This window comes from Myripristis murdjan, chromosome 6 (genome assembly GCF_902150065.1).
Source record: "Myripristis murdjan chromosome 6, fMyrMur1.1, whole genome shotgun sequence".
NCBI lineage: Eukaryota > Metazoa > Chordata > Actinopteri > Holocentriformes > Holocentridae > Myripristis > Myripristis murdjan.
The window spans coordinates 26,564,488-26,582,856 of NC_043985.1; the positions used below are offsets into that span (position 1 = coordinate 26,564,488).

Here is an 18,369-nt window from a genome sequence, read left to right on the forward strand (position 1 = left end):
CAGCCTCTTGCTGCATATACCTAGACGAAGCTGCCGCCTGTGGATCTCTCGCTCGCCCCTCCAGGATACAAACAAAAGAAAACCCATCAGACTTTTATACCTCGCTCCCCTTTTTTCTCACATATTCTCTCATTCCTCACCTCTCTCTCACACAGACACACACACACACACACACTCTCTCTCTCTCTCGCTTCCTCTGTCTCTCCATCTCTCTCTCTCTCTGTCAGTCTGTCTCCTTCTCACATGCACACACACTCTTCCTCCCAGACAGAGGAGCAGTAATAAAGGGATTGGCGAGGTTTTTTGGTGTTTGGCGCCCGGTGTTGGCTCCGAGGGAGCGGAGCAGCAGCAGATGGCGATGTGAGGACGGGCTGAGCCAGGTAAGAGGACTTATCCTGACCAGACTTAAGGCTCTGGATGGGCAGCATGTTCCAGCCCTCCTCTCCTCCCTCCGAGTCTGCCTGTTTCCCTCTGTTGGCTGTGCGACATGAGGTGAATACCAATTCACACAGTTCATGGCTGCTGCGCTTTTCGCTGTGATGTATGAGGGAGCGCTGGGAGGGTTTCTTGTTCAAATGATTAATCAAATCCAATCAAATGACAACAGGTTGGTTCTATTATGCCATCATCGCAGCATGTGCATCACCTCTTTTTTTTTTCTTTCCTCTTTTTCTTTGCAAGGCTGGCTTCCTGTGTCTTGTATCATGTCTATGTGACAATGTGGGAGTTACCGGAGAGAGATGCAACAGTCCACCTCCCTGGGTGATTCATTACTAATCCACCATCTAGCTCTGCGCTGTGTGGTTGCTCTGGCTCACCGTAGCCATGTACGTGATATGAATGGTGTTTTGTCTCGGCAGCATGAATGACTGCCACAGAATGCCACTGCTGTATCGGTGTTTTGATGCAGTGCGATCATGTAACACAACCCTTTGTCACTAGATTTATCTTCTTCAGCAGCCTATAAATCAATTCGCTATGCAGCACATCTCAGTTATTCATATAGCTTACCCTGGATTGTGGAGCCACTCGCTCAGATTTCTCTTTGAAATGCCCCGGAGAGATTGTAGGATTGTATGTAAACAATAGATCGGATTGATCAGCCGACTTTGTGATACAGGAAGCTGCCGGATGTGTAGCTTAAAGGTCACTTTATATATGTGTTAATGACCGGATTTGTGTGTGTGTGTATGGGAGAGAGAGGAAACGGAGAGAGAGAGACAGAGCGAGAGAGAAAGAGAGCGAGAGGGAAAGGCTGATGATGCAGGTCTTGGCCCTCATGACTCTGGCTCATGTTACCATCCCATCATCACTTTCAGCAAGAGCTTCCTCTTACCTCGTCTCCCTGCCACATGAGCACTTTGCCAACTCTTCACACACTTTGTGTCACCTGGCGAACAGAAATGCACGCTGTATCTGTAACACAACTTCAAAATAAAAATTGGAATTGCGTTTTTTTTCCCCACAGCAAAAAATCTCCATCTTAGCAAGTCATTTAGTCATTTTTTTGTCTTTAAATCTTCTTTTTCTAAAAGCAAATAAAAAAAAATATCAGAGTGGGATGAGATAATCCCACTTGTTTCCAATTCAGTTTCACTTGTTTCAGGATTTTTTTATTTTATTTATTTTTTTTTTTATTTTCTGGGAACAAGTTTGTTGAAACAAGGCAGAATAAGGCAGATCAGCCTGATGGTATCAAGAAATTGACATTTGATCGAGAAAATTCTGGAAATAAGTTGATTAGCATTGGAAACACACAGGATTACTTCATCCCACTGTCATTTTTTTTCACTTTTTCATTTTTTTGAGACTGCTAATGAGATTAAATGACTTGCCAAGGTGGATGCCTTTTGCTGTCTAATGTCTGTCATCAGTCTAAGAAGTAAAGCAGCTCTGGACAAACGTCGATGTGCTGCTCCACCTCCATCACTTTCCAGGCTTGGCACAATGCAACATTAAAACACGGGCCAGCTGTCAACAAAAGACAAACAGTTGGAATCATGCACTTCCGTTTGCTCCTGATTGCGAGCTGTACACCCACGTCGACAAATAGTCACTACTGTTGCCCTGTCTCTTGTAGGACAGAGGCTCCCAGCTTGCTCTGAGGCTCCCTGTGGATTCAGTGGGACGTTGGGTGCTTTGCATGGTGGTTGATCAATGGAAACACTACACACACTCTAAATGAAGACTGAGGGGGAGGTGTTTGTTTGAGGCTCCAAAGACAGTAGACCTTCAGTGAGGAATGAAGCTGAATCAGCGGTCGGCTTTCACTTTGACATGAAGCCACTTGGCCTGATTTCCCTTTCCTCGGGGACGACAGTGACTTCAATAGTACTATTTTGGTGTGAGTGACGTTGATTCCCCATTGGAGTGTCATGTCATTTAATGCACATCAAAGTTGCACCACTAACCACTGCAGAAACATCATCCATCCTAACAAGTCAAGTCAGTGTCAAAAATCTTGTTTTTCCTCTAACAAGTGAAGAAATACACCAGTGGGATGAGATAATCCGTCGAGTTTCCGATGCTAGTCAACTTGTTTCCAGAATTTTCCTTAATCTGTGGTCATCTTCTTGATGCTAGTGGGCCGATCTGCTTTATTTGTTTCAGCATATTTATTCTCGTTCCAAGAAACCATGTGTGAAACAAGTGAAACTGCAAGTGGAATTATCTCACTCCACCAGAAGATTTTTTTTTTTTTTTTTTTTTGTACTTTTCACTTTTTCACTTAAGATGAAATTAAATGTCTTAAGATCGCTGTTTTTATTTATTTATTTATTTTTATTTTTTTTGCATTGACTCCATCTGCTACAGCATTCATCTTGTAACTGCATCAAATTAAACACTGATGGAAATTCTTGTCAGTCATTGGGGAATTTCTTGCTGTCCACTCTCTACAGGGGAATGGACTTGGTGTATTTTTCCAAGTGACACCTTTGCTTCAAGCAGTGACATCCAACTGGGCTACTTAGATGTAGATATAGACCCAAAGTCGATAAAAGTCAACTTTCTAACACTTAGTGGGCATCAACTGCACCAGACACAACTCCACAAACTCACTGTGACTGGTGTTTGTGTGACCTGTGGCCGAAAAACAAACCTGTTTACCTCCCAGCGAAGGAGGCGCTGAATTTTTTGGGCAAATGTTGGTGAATGTTGTCTGTTCTCTCCCAGTTCAGATGTGAGTTTGTATTTTTCATTTTTCACGTAGTGTGTTTGTGTGTGTGTGTGTGTGTGCTCTACAGTATGTTCGTTACCACAGTTACCGAAACGCCAACCTCACTGCGTCATTGCTTCAGACAACCTTCACACAAAATAGAGCTGCTTTCCTCCCATTTATCCGTCCGTCCACTCCTCCACCTGTCCGTCTATTGTTTGAGACAGGAAGTACAGTGAACTTTCTCAGTCTCTCCTGTGCAACACAGTGTGTGTGAGTGTGTGTGTGTGTGTGTGTGAATGTTAATGAAAGAGAGTGTGTGTGTATGAGAGAGAGAGAATAAGCAGGTATATGTATGAGTGAGTGAGTGAGTGAGTGAGAGAGAGAGTGTGTGTGTGTGTGTGTGTATACAGTATGTGAGTACATTGTATGTATGCGCGTTGCCATGGCTACTGGCCAGGCTGACTGGCGTCATCACTTCAAAACCACCTTCGCAGCGAGCAAAGAGAGATAGAAAAGGACTCAAAGCAGCTCCCCCCCTGTTCGACACCTGCACTCTCTCTCTCTCACACACACACACACAAGACACACACACACACACACACACACACACACAAACAGACACGGCTCTTGCTACTGGTGTGGTCTCATATTTCGCTGAGCTCGCCCCATTCGTTCAACAGGGTCCAGTGGCACAGGAGGAGAGCAGAGGAAGGGAAGGGAGATGAGAGGCGAGGCGAGGAGAGAGCAGAGGAGACTTGACTTCATGCATACTGATTGGACCGGGGCAATCTGAATGCATTTCTCAGAGTCTGGTTTGTATCCGTCTGGCTCTAATCATCGGAGCCTCAGAGAGACGGAGAGAGGGAGAAGGAAGAGGGAAGAAATATTGACAGTTTACTGTGTCACCTTACATCACCATCCTCCGCACAGCTGGGAGCTGACAAGGGTGCTACTCTGATCCTTCTTTAGATGAAACTGGATTACTAATCCCTCTCACACAGCACGACCCGTTGAATTTGAGTCACGCGGGGCGTCTCACTGTATGTTCAACAGTTTAGGAATGAATGTGAGCTGCTGGTGACAATTAGTGCCAGAAATCTGTCCTTTCACTTTCCTTTATTTTCAGTGTCGAAGATGTAAAATGACACACACACCATTTGGCTGTTGTCCATTCTGTCATTCAGAACTGCCTCTCCCGCACAATGGCTGACAACTGGTGGTTGCCACAGGATACAGGATTTAACTTGATCATGTGATCTGACTCCCTCCCAGTTCCCTGCGACCTATCATAGGTGAGTCATGTGACTGCCTGCAGGATAATGTGTTTTCCCTTTTTGATAAGGCGGCCGCAGCATCGCCGACACGTGCATCGTTTAGTCAGGCCTCGCTGGTGGAAAACTTCGCCGCTCAACTCGCTCATTACAATTTTAGACATAAGCAACACATTCAGAGCAAAGTGATATGTGCGCAAACGGTAGCTACGCCACTGCTGACAAAGGCCCACACATTCACACATCCCTGCAAACCACGTGCTAGTAATCAGCCAAATGTACGCAACACCTTTATTAATGGTTGAAGGACAAAAGAGCAGGGCGGAAAAGGGCTTTGAATACACTGCTGACTGATACAGAGAGGCTGCGTGTGTGTGTGTATGTGTGTGTGTGTGTGTGTGTGTGTGTGTGTGTGCGTGTGCGTGCGTGCATGTGTGTGTGTGTGTGTGTGTACATGTTGTCGGTAGATGATTATGCTCAGGACAGACGAGAGGGATGAGAGCCACTCTGTTGCTAAGGCGACGGACAGGGCTGTAAACACGCTACCCCTGACTCATCCCCCTACAATAGAGCCTCTCTCTCTCTCACTCGCTCTCTCTCTCATACACACACACACACACACACACACACACACACACACATACACTCACAATCACACAATAGAGTCCAATCTCAGAGAGACAAGAGGATCCGGAGATGAGAGCCACTCCAAGCCGCTTAGCTATACATCTGAATAGGCCTGTGGAATAAACCCAGCCCTCTCTGTCATACACACACTCATTTAAAAACATACAAACACACAAATACACACACGCACACACACACACCCATACACGTCCCGATAAACACAGCTAGCACGCGTTCTTGAACTAGAAAGAGAATCAATATCTAGTTTTGCAGAGGCCTCGTCTGTGCACAAGCATCGATAAAACGACAAGACGGAGATCACTTGCAATGAAGAGATTGGTGGATGGTGACACTTGAGTGGAGAAACTTTTATTTTGAAATCAACCCAGAATGATCTTGAAGTGGGCTAATTTTGCATATTAGCTATTTTCCACATACGGTTAGCTCTAAATGACACAGTGAAAAAATCATATTGCAATTAATTTTACAGGTATTGCATTGCGACATGATTCGCTTTTTTAGTACGAGTGATAATTTTTGAAGTATAATTTGACAATGATTGATGATAGTGTGATTTTTGCTGGGGTGTCTACCAAACAAGCATGTGCTCTTAAATCTGGAAAATGTCATTTGTAGGTCAAGGCATTTCTGTAGCACCTTAATACTTTATTTGCATCTTGTCTCATATTTTACCTCTATCAAAACATTGCACCTCCTGCGATTTGGATACAACACTTGGCCATAGTGCGATTTCCATAATATTTCAGTTAATTTCTCTACATGGTGCCCATTTAGCATTAAATATGGGATCATCCTTGTGTCATCATGTAGCTGAAACACTTTTTGAAAGCTTCATTTCACTGATGTTTGGTCTTTCCCTCTGTTTATGGGAGCTGAAGAAACAACACAAGCGCGCCTATTTGCCTTGTTTTCTTTACAAAGTCACCGTCTTTCCTCTTCAGTGTTTTATTGGTGTTTCAGGTCGAGAACACAGCACGTTCACAGTAAATAATAGAATTATCCAGGTGTGAAAGCCTTGCTCACACACACAGACAGACACACATGTCAGGCACCTTTAACCTGGGGATCTTTCATTTAAACAGGGGGATCATGATCCGTCGGCTGAGCAGCTCCACCCGTTCCCACACCGAGGACTCCATCTTCCTCAGGCCGGACGAGGACCCGGTTTGGCTGGATGAGCCCACAAAAACTGAAAAACTAAGAGATGGAGGCCCTAAAACAGATGGGACCCTGGGACACAAAGAGGGACCCAAAGGGGGCCAAGACCCGCAGGGGGAGACAGAGGAGCTGTTTATGCACAAGGTGTACGCGCTGGTGATTGAGATCCACTGCTGGGCGGCGCTCTTCGTCCTCTCCCAGCTCATGGTACGTCAGTGGATATGGGCAGAACCCCCCCCCCAAAAAAATATGCAAAAAGTGGGTTGTGTCTATTTTTTTAAAACTTTTTACTCAGATGGTTAGACCTGCTTAGTGTATAGCCTTTCATGTCCTCAGTAAATGGATGTAATTTGTTTGAGATTATCTCCCCTGTGCAAGCTTTGGTTTTCAACACAGCATGTAATGTGGATTGGACTGAAAAATTCACAATAGAGTAATTGCCACATTAGCAATGCAAATGACACCTAGACACTAGAGCACACAATATTCTCTCTCAACTTGTATTTTTACTCATGGAGATTTTCTTGTCACGCTCCTCATTACAGTGTTGTATTCTCTGAAGTGCTTTGGTTGACAGTGTACTTTTTCCGTCTCTCAGAAAATACTTCTTTTTTTTTTTTTCTCGTTGAAATTGAACATCTCTTTATTATGCGTCCCCTGTCTCTCTCTGTCTCTCTTTCTGTTGACTTCATGTTTGATTCATTCAAGAGAAAAAGAACAGGTGCAGCATTACCATACGTAAAAAGAAAAAAGAAAAAGAAAAAATCGTTGTAAATTCGGCGTGATTATGACACCAAACTGCATTTTGTCAATTTACAATTTTGCGTGACTGCCCACCGTCTTTGCCTCTCCTCCAGCCACACTTGTGCAGCACTAAAACACTGTGTGCATGTGTGTGATGGACATAGAGACAAAAAGTTAGAGCTTTCCACACATCTATCGCGCTTGTCCAGGGTGTGTGACTGGCCTATTTGCCTAATGCATGATATAAAATGCCGTTATTGAACTTCTCACTGTCTATAGCCTACTGTGGCTTTTGATATTGATTAGTTGGACCTACTCGTTGAAGTGAAACTCTGCTAGGGTCATGAAAGGCTTTCCTCCACAGTTGCCGTGGTTTCTATTCTTACAATTTTGTTTCGAAAGCCGAATTTAACAACAGCAGTCTATCATTACCACTTGCTTACTCACTTCACCCTGTACTGGTGCATGCATCAGTGAGTGAGTGATTTGGATTCTGTATGAGGCAAAAAAAAAAATTCATGCTAATGTGCTTTTTAAATAAAATTTTGAGAGAAGAGGCCACTGTGGAGAACTTGAGACTTTCGTATATTAGAGCCACATACTAAAGTATAGCGCCATTTTATATTGTCCCTTACAAGGTGGTAGGGTGGCTAATTGGCAAACCGTTGCAGCTAGCGCCTTGGACCAGAAATAAATTGTGCCAGATCTTGGTGTGTGTGATTCAGAGCTCTGAAGCAAGAGCTCTGACCGTTAGTTTAACAAGCAAATGCACGGTAACCATCTTTTCAAACCCCAAAACCAGGACCCTGTACCGTACGTTTATGTATGCGCACATGTATGCACTTATGCACGCATCATGTCATTTTCATCAGCATCTTTCAACACCATGGACAGCACAAAAAAAAAAGTTTTTTCCCCTAAATCCAGCAAAACGTAGTTAATCTGTAAACTATATTAACACTAGTAAACATAGACACATTCTTTGTCAGCTGTTTTTGCAACTCTTTCAACTTAGGCGTCATTAGATTCAGTAGAAAACGCTGAATTTCATTTCTGATGTATAACGTGTCTACATGGATAACACGAAGCAAGACATTTCTGTGGGGATCTGCTCTCAAAAATCTGAGCTGAACATGATGTTGCCAGCTTCTGAGGGTTGCAGCACCGAAAGTAGGGGTCCAATTGCTTCGACCACGGCACCGATAGATTCAACAAAAAAAGCTGAATATTTTTGTTGATGACATGCATATGTTCGGTTCAAATTGTGGGTGTGAATGGTGAAAAACTGGTTTGATTTGGTAGTGAATGTTGAAAACCGGAACATTTTAGCATTTTACAGGGACAATCCCAGACAAACATTTTTCACTGGTTTACTAAAACAACCATAGCAGAGAGCAAATCCTGTGGGGACTATGCATGTCAAACATGACTGTGTTTTAAATTTAAAGCTGTGGCTCGCAGAAGTGATATCAGATTAAATTTCTTACCATTCACAGAAAACTGCAGGCAACACGAGTGGGCCACTTTGTGTCGCATCTCGAGTCACGATTTACCTGATTTGATTGCATGTGTTGGCAAGGTGCTCATGTGCACTTCCTCCTGGGAAACTGGACCATATGATCAGGCCCACACTACAGGAACAGGGCACCATTTTTTTTACTGAGCTGTTGTGCAAACAATGTGGCTCATTGTCAGGGCATTCATGTTGCTGATGTCACATTAATGTAAAAACTGGTCTCCTCTTCTCTCTCTCTCTCCTCTCAGGGATACTGGGTATTTTTTGTGGTGGAAGGAAATGGGCCTCTCTCTTCTATCTATAAAGCCCTGCAGGTCATCGACTTCTACCTGGGCTTTGTCTTACCCTGCAACCCAATATTTGGAATGGACGTAAGTGTCAGTGCTGGATCTGACCTCCTGTAGACCTTTAACACTGGCCGCACTCTATATATGTGTATCAGTGTATTGTGATGGATGAAAAAAAGTATGCCAGTTATGTTGATCTATACAACTCTCTGTTTTCTCTTTGGTTCACGTCTCTGCTTGACCCTCTGTCTCCCTCTTTCAGTCCATGGTGCTGATGAGAGAGGTGGTGAACACCAAACAGCACAGCTGGATCGTCCACGGCACCGCGGGCATCGGCGTGGCCATCTGTGTGATCATGGTAAACCACCTGACATACAGTACTCCTTCTTTATTTCCTACCCCAAACTCTTTTTTTCAAACACAATGTCAAACATCAGGTTATTCCTGCATTAGCATCAGATTATAACGGGTGTACTTATGTCGTCGTTCCTCCTTTTAAGATTTACCTTACAGGAACAGGAGCTGAATTGACCCATTTCTTGTAATTTGCCATGAAGGGGAGTGATAGTCAGACGCTCGAGAGTGTAAAATGAGTTCAAATTATGACTTTAGTAGCAGAGCGACCTAATGTGAGGGTAACAGTGTGTCAGCATGTTGCAGTAGTCGCTCTATAACCTCTCAAATTTTCAAAAAGTCATGTGTATGTTCTCCATACCTTCCAATTCAAGGTGCTTTAGGAATAAAACTTGATTGATTGATTGGATCAAGTGTTTGTTTGATGCTGACTGATGAAGGGATGGGATTCATCTCTTCATTATTTCCACCGGCTCATTTGTCTCCTCCCAGGTCATACACATGGTTTGTAAGTGGTGTTATGGCAGTGGTGTGCGGCCGGCGGCGACGGTGTCGAGGGACCTCGGGGACAGGCGACAGTCTGTGAGCCGCCAGCCCTCCTTCACCCTGTCGGAGTGGACCGACGCCCAGGAGGACCTGCTGGACCTGGACCCTGTGCCCCAGACGCCGGTGTTTGACATGGGCACCGACACCAGGACAGAGGCCGACGCTGTCACCCTCACTGTCACCCCAGTGGGGCTTCAGGAGAGGTTGGAGAGTGATGCAGAGTGCAGAGGGGAGGGAAGGGAGGAGTATTTTTGGAAGAGAGGGCAACTGAGAATCCAAGGGAATGAGGATGTACCTGTTCGGGTTTATTTTGAGTCTGTATGTGAGCATATAGCCCAGCGTATTCTTGAGATGTCACAATACCAGGATATTGGCATTTGATGAAGAATACCAGTGAAATTCCACAATTCTCTGTATCTGATTTGAAAACTCTGTGTAAAGTCGACCACTTTAGAATAAGTTTTGAGTTCAACTTCGGCATATGGATGTCAAGTAGAAAAAAAAAAACACAAACCACAAACAAAATACTAATGCTTTCTGATTAGAGGGACTGTATGAAATGTTCTGCTGTAACAGTATTTATACTGGTATGATTTTGTGCTCTTAATTCTGATTTACAGTCCTGGATTTTCTTATTTAGTCTTGAGTACTATCATCATCGTGTGCCAAGATTTTAGAGTTCCTAAATGTCAGTAATGTAATAAAACTGAGATAAATTAGGGGGGCTTCTTCTTCCGCAGTAACACCTTCCAGCAGGGCTGCGTGGGCCCACAGATAGATATTGTCGTGATCCTGTTAAGACCAACCAACTGTCCAGCAAAGCAGAAAATGTCCCACTTGTTGGAAGTGAAGTAGCTATGGGTCTTACTAGCACTGCAGCAATATGTTAGCCAATGTTTTCATAAGTAACACTGCTTACTAAAAAAACTTACACTTTGAAGGTTTATAGTAGTGGAGTTGATGTGAGCTGATGCTGTCGCTCGCTGAAGCTCCACGTCAGGCTGAAGAGATTTGCTAGCCTTCATGTCTTCTGGTATAATGATTGGTCAGCGGTTGCTTTGATTGGTAAAAGAGTCCTGGGGGAAATAGTGGATTTATGCAGGAACAGCATAAAAAACTGAGGTGTCGTGTTCTGATTGGATCACTCCACTTTTATGTTTTAAATCAACTTACGCTTAAATCACTTTTATGTTTTTAAATCAACTGGTTTCTGGCAGTTTCATGATGTTTTGGCACCCAATGATGACAATAAGAAATCATTTTAAAGGACCTTACCAGTGATTATGAATGTTTGGCCCACACTTTCGCAGATTATGCAGGGGTACTATAGGTTTCACAACATATTATCAAAATTTTCAAATTTGAATTTTTGGTTGAAACATCCACCTTGTAATGTTCTGCTTCTATGGCAAAAAGTCTTTGCCATTCACCAACCACAGAACTGATAATTCGCTGTGTAAGTAAACATTTCCCTGGGAACTATTTCCTGGCGGAAGAAGACCACCCAATTCAAGCCATCCAAACACAACAGTGCTGCTGCTTTTACAGAGACTAGTATGGACGACTTTATGACGGTGTGATTACTGGTGTGAAGAAAGTGTGTAGTCTCTGAAAGTTATTTTTCATATCATAGTGATGTGAATGGAAACAAATTGCTGGATAAAAGGTAGGAAAAATGATACGGCTGCTTGCTTTGGGAAACGATAAACAGAAACGTCAAGTATGTACATTTTGTAGATATTACGCTTAACATGCTGGTATGGTCCTTTTTTAGTTTCCTATCCATTGTAATGTGGCCTTAATATATTGGTTAAGGCCATATTATAATAACAACAGAATAACACAGTGAGAGATCAAGTTGTGTCAAATTAAAAAACACATTTATATCATTTATATCAAGTTTTGGTATTGACTTGGTACCAAATTATTAATTCTCATATGTTTTTATCCACATTTGTGCATGAATGATGGGTAAATACACGACTTATGCATTCATACATCTGTCTATACATACATTTGTCTGATCCTACTATGTATCACGCAGGAGAGGCTCCAACGTGTCCCTGACCTTGGACATGTGCACCCCGGGCTGTACGGAGCCGTACGGCTATGGAGCCCAGCTCTCCCCCAGAGACCAGTCCGCCCAGGAGTACCTCAAGCAGGGAACACACACACTCACACCCGCCCTGCTACACACACGGGCCATGGATGACCAGAGCCTGCAGGCGGAGTTTTATGTGAGCGGAGCAACAGCAGCCTGTCCACCTACACTCTTGTGCTCACACAGATAGATAACAGATTAACGCATAGATGAACAGACACAAAATGCACCGGAAAAGACATACACGGACACACACACGCCCACACACACACACAAATACCAAGTGGAGCTCTGCGCACACCCGTGAGCTACTCCACTGTCTGTCAGTGGGCGAAGGAAGGATGCATACAGGCATATTTGCATACCAAAATCCGCAGAGGATTCCAGTGTCTGCCAGGCAGAGAGATGTGCATTCAAGATCATACACAAGTCGTCTGCACTCTCTCAATCACATGCAGTCAGTGAAAATTAAAACACAGTATGGTAGGAGAAGAATATGTAATTCCTTGGGAAACATTACAAAGCATAGTCAGTCAAGTTAAGTCCTGCATATTTTCATTTTATTTTTTTGTCGCATTTGTATCAGGCAAGGTTAGGACTTCCTCAGCATTGCTGTATCCAGAGCATCTATTGTTCTCTGTCCATTGGCAGGAAACTCCCATGAACTTTGTGGACCCGAAGGAGTACAACTACCCAGGACTGGTGAGAAAGAACCGCTACAAAACCATCCTACCCAGTGAGTACGGCCGCAACATGAATGACACCGGTCACCGTGAGCAAAACATGAAATGAAATCAGCCTCATATCTCAATGCACATTGTATTTTCACTTAAGCTCTAATTTGAAACTCAGCTAATTCTCACAAAGCTTATATATATATATATATATATATATATATATATATATATATATATATATATAATTTGAGATACTTGTCAAACATTTTGCTCAGATACATTTATTTCAGTGGGTCAGAATATTTATATTCCCAGTATACAAAAAGACATAAAACAACTGTATATAAAGTCATGAATCCGAGTTGCAAGATGTAGCTTAATATATGCACAGAGAAACCTTACCACCTTCCTTTGGTGTTATCTCTGTGAATTACAACCCTTCTGTCTGTCCCTCTCATGCTATTCTCACACTGTCTGCCTCCAGACACACACAGCAGAGTGATCCTCAAGTCACCAGATGAAGACGATTTCCTCAGCACCTACATCAATGCTAATTACCTAAAAGTAAGTCAAACTGTGTGCATTCATGAGCAAAATAAATAAATAAATTAATTAATTAATTAAAGTCACCACCTCTGCTATTATGCTTACCTTGTCATGTCTGGATATGTTTTCTCACATGCTCAGTGTCTACTTCCTCACAGTTACGGAGAAGAAATTGCAATGAAAAAGATGTACGTGACAAGGCAGTGTGTGTGTGTGTGTGTGTGTGTGTGTGTGTGTGTGTGCAGGGTTATGACGGCGTGGAGCGAGCGTACATTGCCACCCAGGGTCCCACCGTCAACACCGTGGGAGATTTCTGGAGGATGGTGTGGCAGGAGAGGAGTCCCATCATCGTCATGATCACCAACCTGGAGGAGAAGAACGAGGTCAGGAGAGGAGAACGGAGATGGATGGATGGATGGATGGATGGATGGATGGATGGATGCTAGGTGGTTGGATGATAGGGGTGTGCCTGTTGGCTCAAATTTGATTCAGTTTGATCCACAATTCACTTGTCAGCGATTTCATTTTAATTTTTAATTTTAATTTTTTTATTAATTTTTTATTTTTTATTTTATTTATTTATTTATTTTTTAAAGGATGGATAGAAGGATGGATTCACATTCTGTCGACTGAGTTTTTACTGCTGCCTTCCGGTCGTCGCTATAATGTGCCCAACAGTTGGACAAATAGATGAAACTGTTATATTTTAGAGAATTATCTATTTATTGGCCTTATTTATTCATGGGATTTTATTTTATTTATTGGATTTTACCACAGATTCTATTGATTTTACTTAGCACTGATTTTACTATGCGATTAATTATTACATGCCCATGTACTTTACTGCTTCCTTGACTCTGATGGTTGTATGGGATGCATGTGGAAAAGCTGCAAATGAATTGCCCTGTTGGGATAAATAAAGTTTTCTGAACTGAACTGAACTGAACTGGATAGCTGATACCAAGCACGTGTGTGTGTGTGTGTGTGTGTGTGTGTGTGTGTGTGTGTCCATTGTGTCTTGTAGAAATGTGCAGAGTACTGGCCCGAGGACACTGTGACCCATGAGGGCATTGAGATCACTGTTGTCACGGTAACCCAGGAGGATGACTACAGTCTGAGGGTGTTCACCCTGAAGGTGAGACACACACAGTCAACACGCTGCACCTCCATGACGTGACGTGACATGAGCCAGTCTGATCAGCACAAAGTTAACGCAGAGCTGAGCGGCTTCTCCCACAAGTTGATACGGTCGACGTTCAAATAAGAAAAAAAAAAAAATCATATTTGTCTGTTTTTATTGACATCAGGGCTGAAGGGCAACGTTGTATATACGCTCTTCCATCTAGGGAGCATCCAAACATCTGCTTAAGATCTATTTTTAGATCGGGTTGAATAATATGCAACCATGATGTAACACAGAGACAAACATTTGGTTATTGTGAGATTCACACTTGCCATCATATTTATTTATTTATTTATTCATTCATTCATTCATTCATTATTGCATTTTTCACAGTGTATAATACAGTGCTTTGGTTGATTTTAACAGTGCTGTTGATGACACGTAATACAGAATACAACAATACACAATTCAACTAAATTGGACAAAAAAAGGAGAAGGCAAGAAAAAAAGTAAAAATCATAATAAAAGAAAAAGTAAGAGGAGGAGAAGAATAATAACATAAAATGTGAATTTAAAAAATAACTAAACTAAAAATTAGCCAGGTAACTGAATCTGCCATCATGTCTGATCGTGATGTTTGTGTTTTTGGATTTTTGAGGATGCATACAGATTCAGCACAGATGTGTGTGTGTGTGCGTGTGTGTGTGTGTGTGTGCATGTGCTTATTTAACGCTCAGACGTTACCATACAGTGATAAGGACTTTCCGTTCCATTCATCTGCTCATAATGGGTGCTTTCTATTTAATTTAGGGTCATGGTGGCGTTGGCACTTAGCAAACCAAACACGATAATTCAGTAAATGCACCCCTCATCTAATTAGTACCGAGGGATTATTATGTAACTGGGCTCTAAGTGAAAAGCTTGTTGTTTATTCAATTTATTTTTCCACATTCAAATTAGCTTTATTGCTATGACAGGACACAGACCTATGTTGCCATGTTGCTTATTCAACATCTCTGGTTTATATTGTCTTTCTGCAGGATTAATATTTATTCAAAAGACTGACAGAAATAAGCTCCGAGGATTCAGACAGCTGATGGGCTTGACTATGTATAGTATAGTCATGGGGAAAAAAATAGACTATATGAGCTTTTCTTCATATCCCTCTCTCTTTCTCGCTGTCTCGCTCTGCATTCATTGTTGTCGTAGCAACTAACACCAAGGAAACAATTTGGATATATATGCAGAGCAAGGGCCCTGATGCAAAATAACTTGCAAAATCTGTCTGTATATCTGTGCTTGTGCGCATGTGTGTGTGTGTGTGTGTCAGTGTGGGGGAGAGGAGCGCAGTCTGCGGCAGTACTGGTACACCTCCTGGCCCGATCAGAAGACGCCAGACAAAGCTCCGCCCCTTCTGGAACTGGTACAGGAAGTGGAAAGGGCCAGGGAGGAAGCCCCGCCCACCAGTGGCCCTATAATTGTCCACTGCAGGTAAATAGCAACAAGGAAGGCCCGACATAATGGCTCACAATGGGATAATATCATTTCTTGTGAAATGCATATGGATCTAAGAGGTGTAAGGAGTTTACTCTAAATATGTGGTGTTGTAAATGCACCCGGAAGAGTTCAAAATATAGATTGCCTTGTTTACTGGAACGGGGAAGCCCTTCAACTGTTGTTTTCACTATAGATCTAATAGAATCAACAAATCCACTTGGCACTGTTTCCTTGAGCGGAGGATTAGTCCACTTCCAATCCCCCTGCTGTGTGATTTCCCCAGAGGAGCTCTGACATTAATAAAATTAGCGGGATCAGTGCTAATCAATACACCAGTCAATGCGTTTCCTCCGTCTCCGCCCTCCTCGTTCCCCCTCGCCCCTCCCATCTTTGTCCCCACATCCTTTTACTAACTCCACTCCACCTACACTCTCTGCCCTACTTTCCAACTTTTGCCTTTCCCTCTCTGCTCTTCATCCTCCTCTTCCTCCACCCTCTTCTTCTTCTTCTTTTTCTGCAGTGCTGGAATTGGTCGAACAGGCTGTTTCATTGCCACCTCCATCCTGTGTAAGCAGCTGAGGACCGAGGGTGTGGTCGACATTCTGAGAACCACCTGCCAGCTCCGTCTGGACAGGTGAGAAAACACGACCGCTCTGCGTTATTCTTAGCCCTCATCCATTGTTTGGCCCTAATTTTAGCCGTCAGTGTGTCAGTGTAATTTTTTTTAAAGAGGCCAGTTCATTTACATGGGCTCAAATGACTGTATTCCAGAGAAAGGTTAGGCCACCGCAGGTTAAAGTGTTGGTCTGCATAAAAAAACAGCTCACAGCTCAAAAATGGCAACTCCATATATGAAGTAAAATTATTAATGAAGACCTTTGACTCAGTTTACCACTTTTCATTATTCAATAAGCTGTCAGTTTGACCGGCCTTCATCAGAGCAACATGACAATACTGGTCCCTGCTTCCTCTGTATAAAGTGTATATAATGTGCACAGTTGGAAATTAGTTGCATGGAAATTGCTGCATAGTTGTTTGCAAAGACTGGGTAAGTCAGTTTTTTTTTTCTTTTTTTTTTTTTTTCCTGTATTTAACCAGGAAAGGCTCACTGAGATTACAAATCTGTTTTACAAGAGCGTCCTGGCCAAGACAGGCAGCAGTGGGTTGCAGGCATATAAGAACATACAGCAAGTTTCATTAAGACTAGAAAATAAATTACAGAATCCTAAAAGGTCAAAAATGTTCATCAGCCATCATCACGACACACAGGTGATTCCAAACAGAGGGGGCAGGTATACTTAAAAACCCTTTTCCTCAGTTCAGTACAGGCTCTGGGGACAGATAGTGGGAATAAGTCCTGGAAGAAAAGCCAAAAACTTCCCGTACTTTTCCCAAGGATGTAAGGATTTAAGATTGGAAGCAAACCAAGAATTGCCTTGTAAATATAAATATGACAGTGCTGAATTAAACCCATAGATTTGGCTAACACTTCAACTCTATACGACATATTAACATTCACCTCCATGTACATCTCAAATGACAGGACATATCCCAGATTTCATGCAAGTTAAAATCAAAGTTTGTAGTACAAGTTTCCTTCCTGGTTTCACTGGATTCAGAAGAGTGCACTACGTGTTTGAAAGTCCAATATTTACTCCCTTTTCCTCACTGACAGAGATACAAAATGCTCGAATTATGCTGTACAAGCTGTTTCAAGAAAATCAATGCTCATTTTATGCTTTTTTTTTTTTTTTTTTTTTGTAGTATTAAATGTCAAAAATGGCCCTGTCAACCAAGGTTTTTATAGTTTTGCAATTTTCATTTTTTTTTTTTTTATTTCATTTTGACAAAGTGGGCTTGCTAGTCTAGTTTTTATTTTTTAAAAATGCATAGTGTTCATTTATTTATTTATTTGTTATTTTCCTTGTTAGTGTTAGTTTTAGTCTCTTTTTGTAATATGGCGTATTTATCAGGGGTGAGATTCAGAAAGTCCAGAAAAATATTGTGCCTTAAAATCTCGACAAAATATCATACCATTTAAAAATATATATATTCACTTAGGACAGCTGAACAACCAAATAAATTGACAAAAATGAAAACTGAAGACATTTTCTCGATAATTTTAGTTTATTTTCGGTAATCGGTAATCGGACGGTTCCTGGTTCGATCCCCAGTTCCTCCAGAGTGCGTGTGTAAGTGTCCTTGAGCGAGACACTGAACCCCTAACCGCTCCTGAGGGACGGCTTGTCATCTACCTGGGTGAATGTGAGGCAGGCATTTGCATAAGAAATATAGAATTTTCAGACCATTCATCATTTGAAATAAGTTTTGTAGATTTGTGGATATGAAAAACAGGTAATATAATTATCCAGTCAATATTATAGTTATAATACATGAACAAGACTGGACTCTATAAGGTACAAATCACAAGGGGCCAAATAAGTACTCAAAGTTAAGAGTACAAAAGCTGCTGTACCTCTAAAAGTACAAGTATGTGCTTTATTTTTTTTGTGTGTATGTGTGTGTGTGTCCCAGGGGCGGGATGATCCAGACGTGTGAGCAGTACCAGTTTGTGCACCACGTCCTCAGCCTGTATGAGAAGCAGCTGTCTCACACTGCTGAGGAGTAGAGCGGGCGCCACAACCAGACCCAGACCGAGACACACCACTGTACACTGTACCGCCGCCGCCCGGTGGTACGCACCACTGTACCTAGCATCATCTCAATCTCACCCTTTAACA

General features: G+C 42.4%; 1 protein-coding gene across 1 annotated transcript; it reads left to right on the forward strand.

Moving 5' to 3' along the window:
• The first annotated feature begins 327 nt into the window (after positions 1-327).
• ptpn5 (protein tyrosine phosphatase non-receptor type 5) lies at positions 328-18,257 on the forward strand. The gene is made up of 13 exons (XM_030054025.1): positions 328-380; positions 6,162-6,444; positions 8,746-8,868; positions 9,047-9,142; positions 9,631-9,887; positions 11,729-11,921; positions 12,437-12,521; positions 12,947-13,026; positions 13,254-13,391; positions 14,033-14,143; positions 15,462-15,622; positions 16,149-16,262; positions 18,164-18,257. Exons 2-13 carry the CDS (start codon positions 6,169-6,171, stop codon positions 18,255-18,257), a joined length of 1,728 nt encoding a protein of 575 aa, XP_029909885.1. The 5' UTR covers positions 328-380; positions 6,162-6,168.
• Positions 18,258-18,369: the final 112 nt, after the last annotated feature.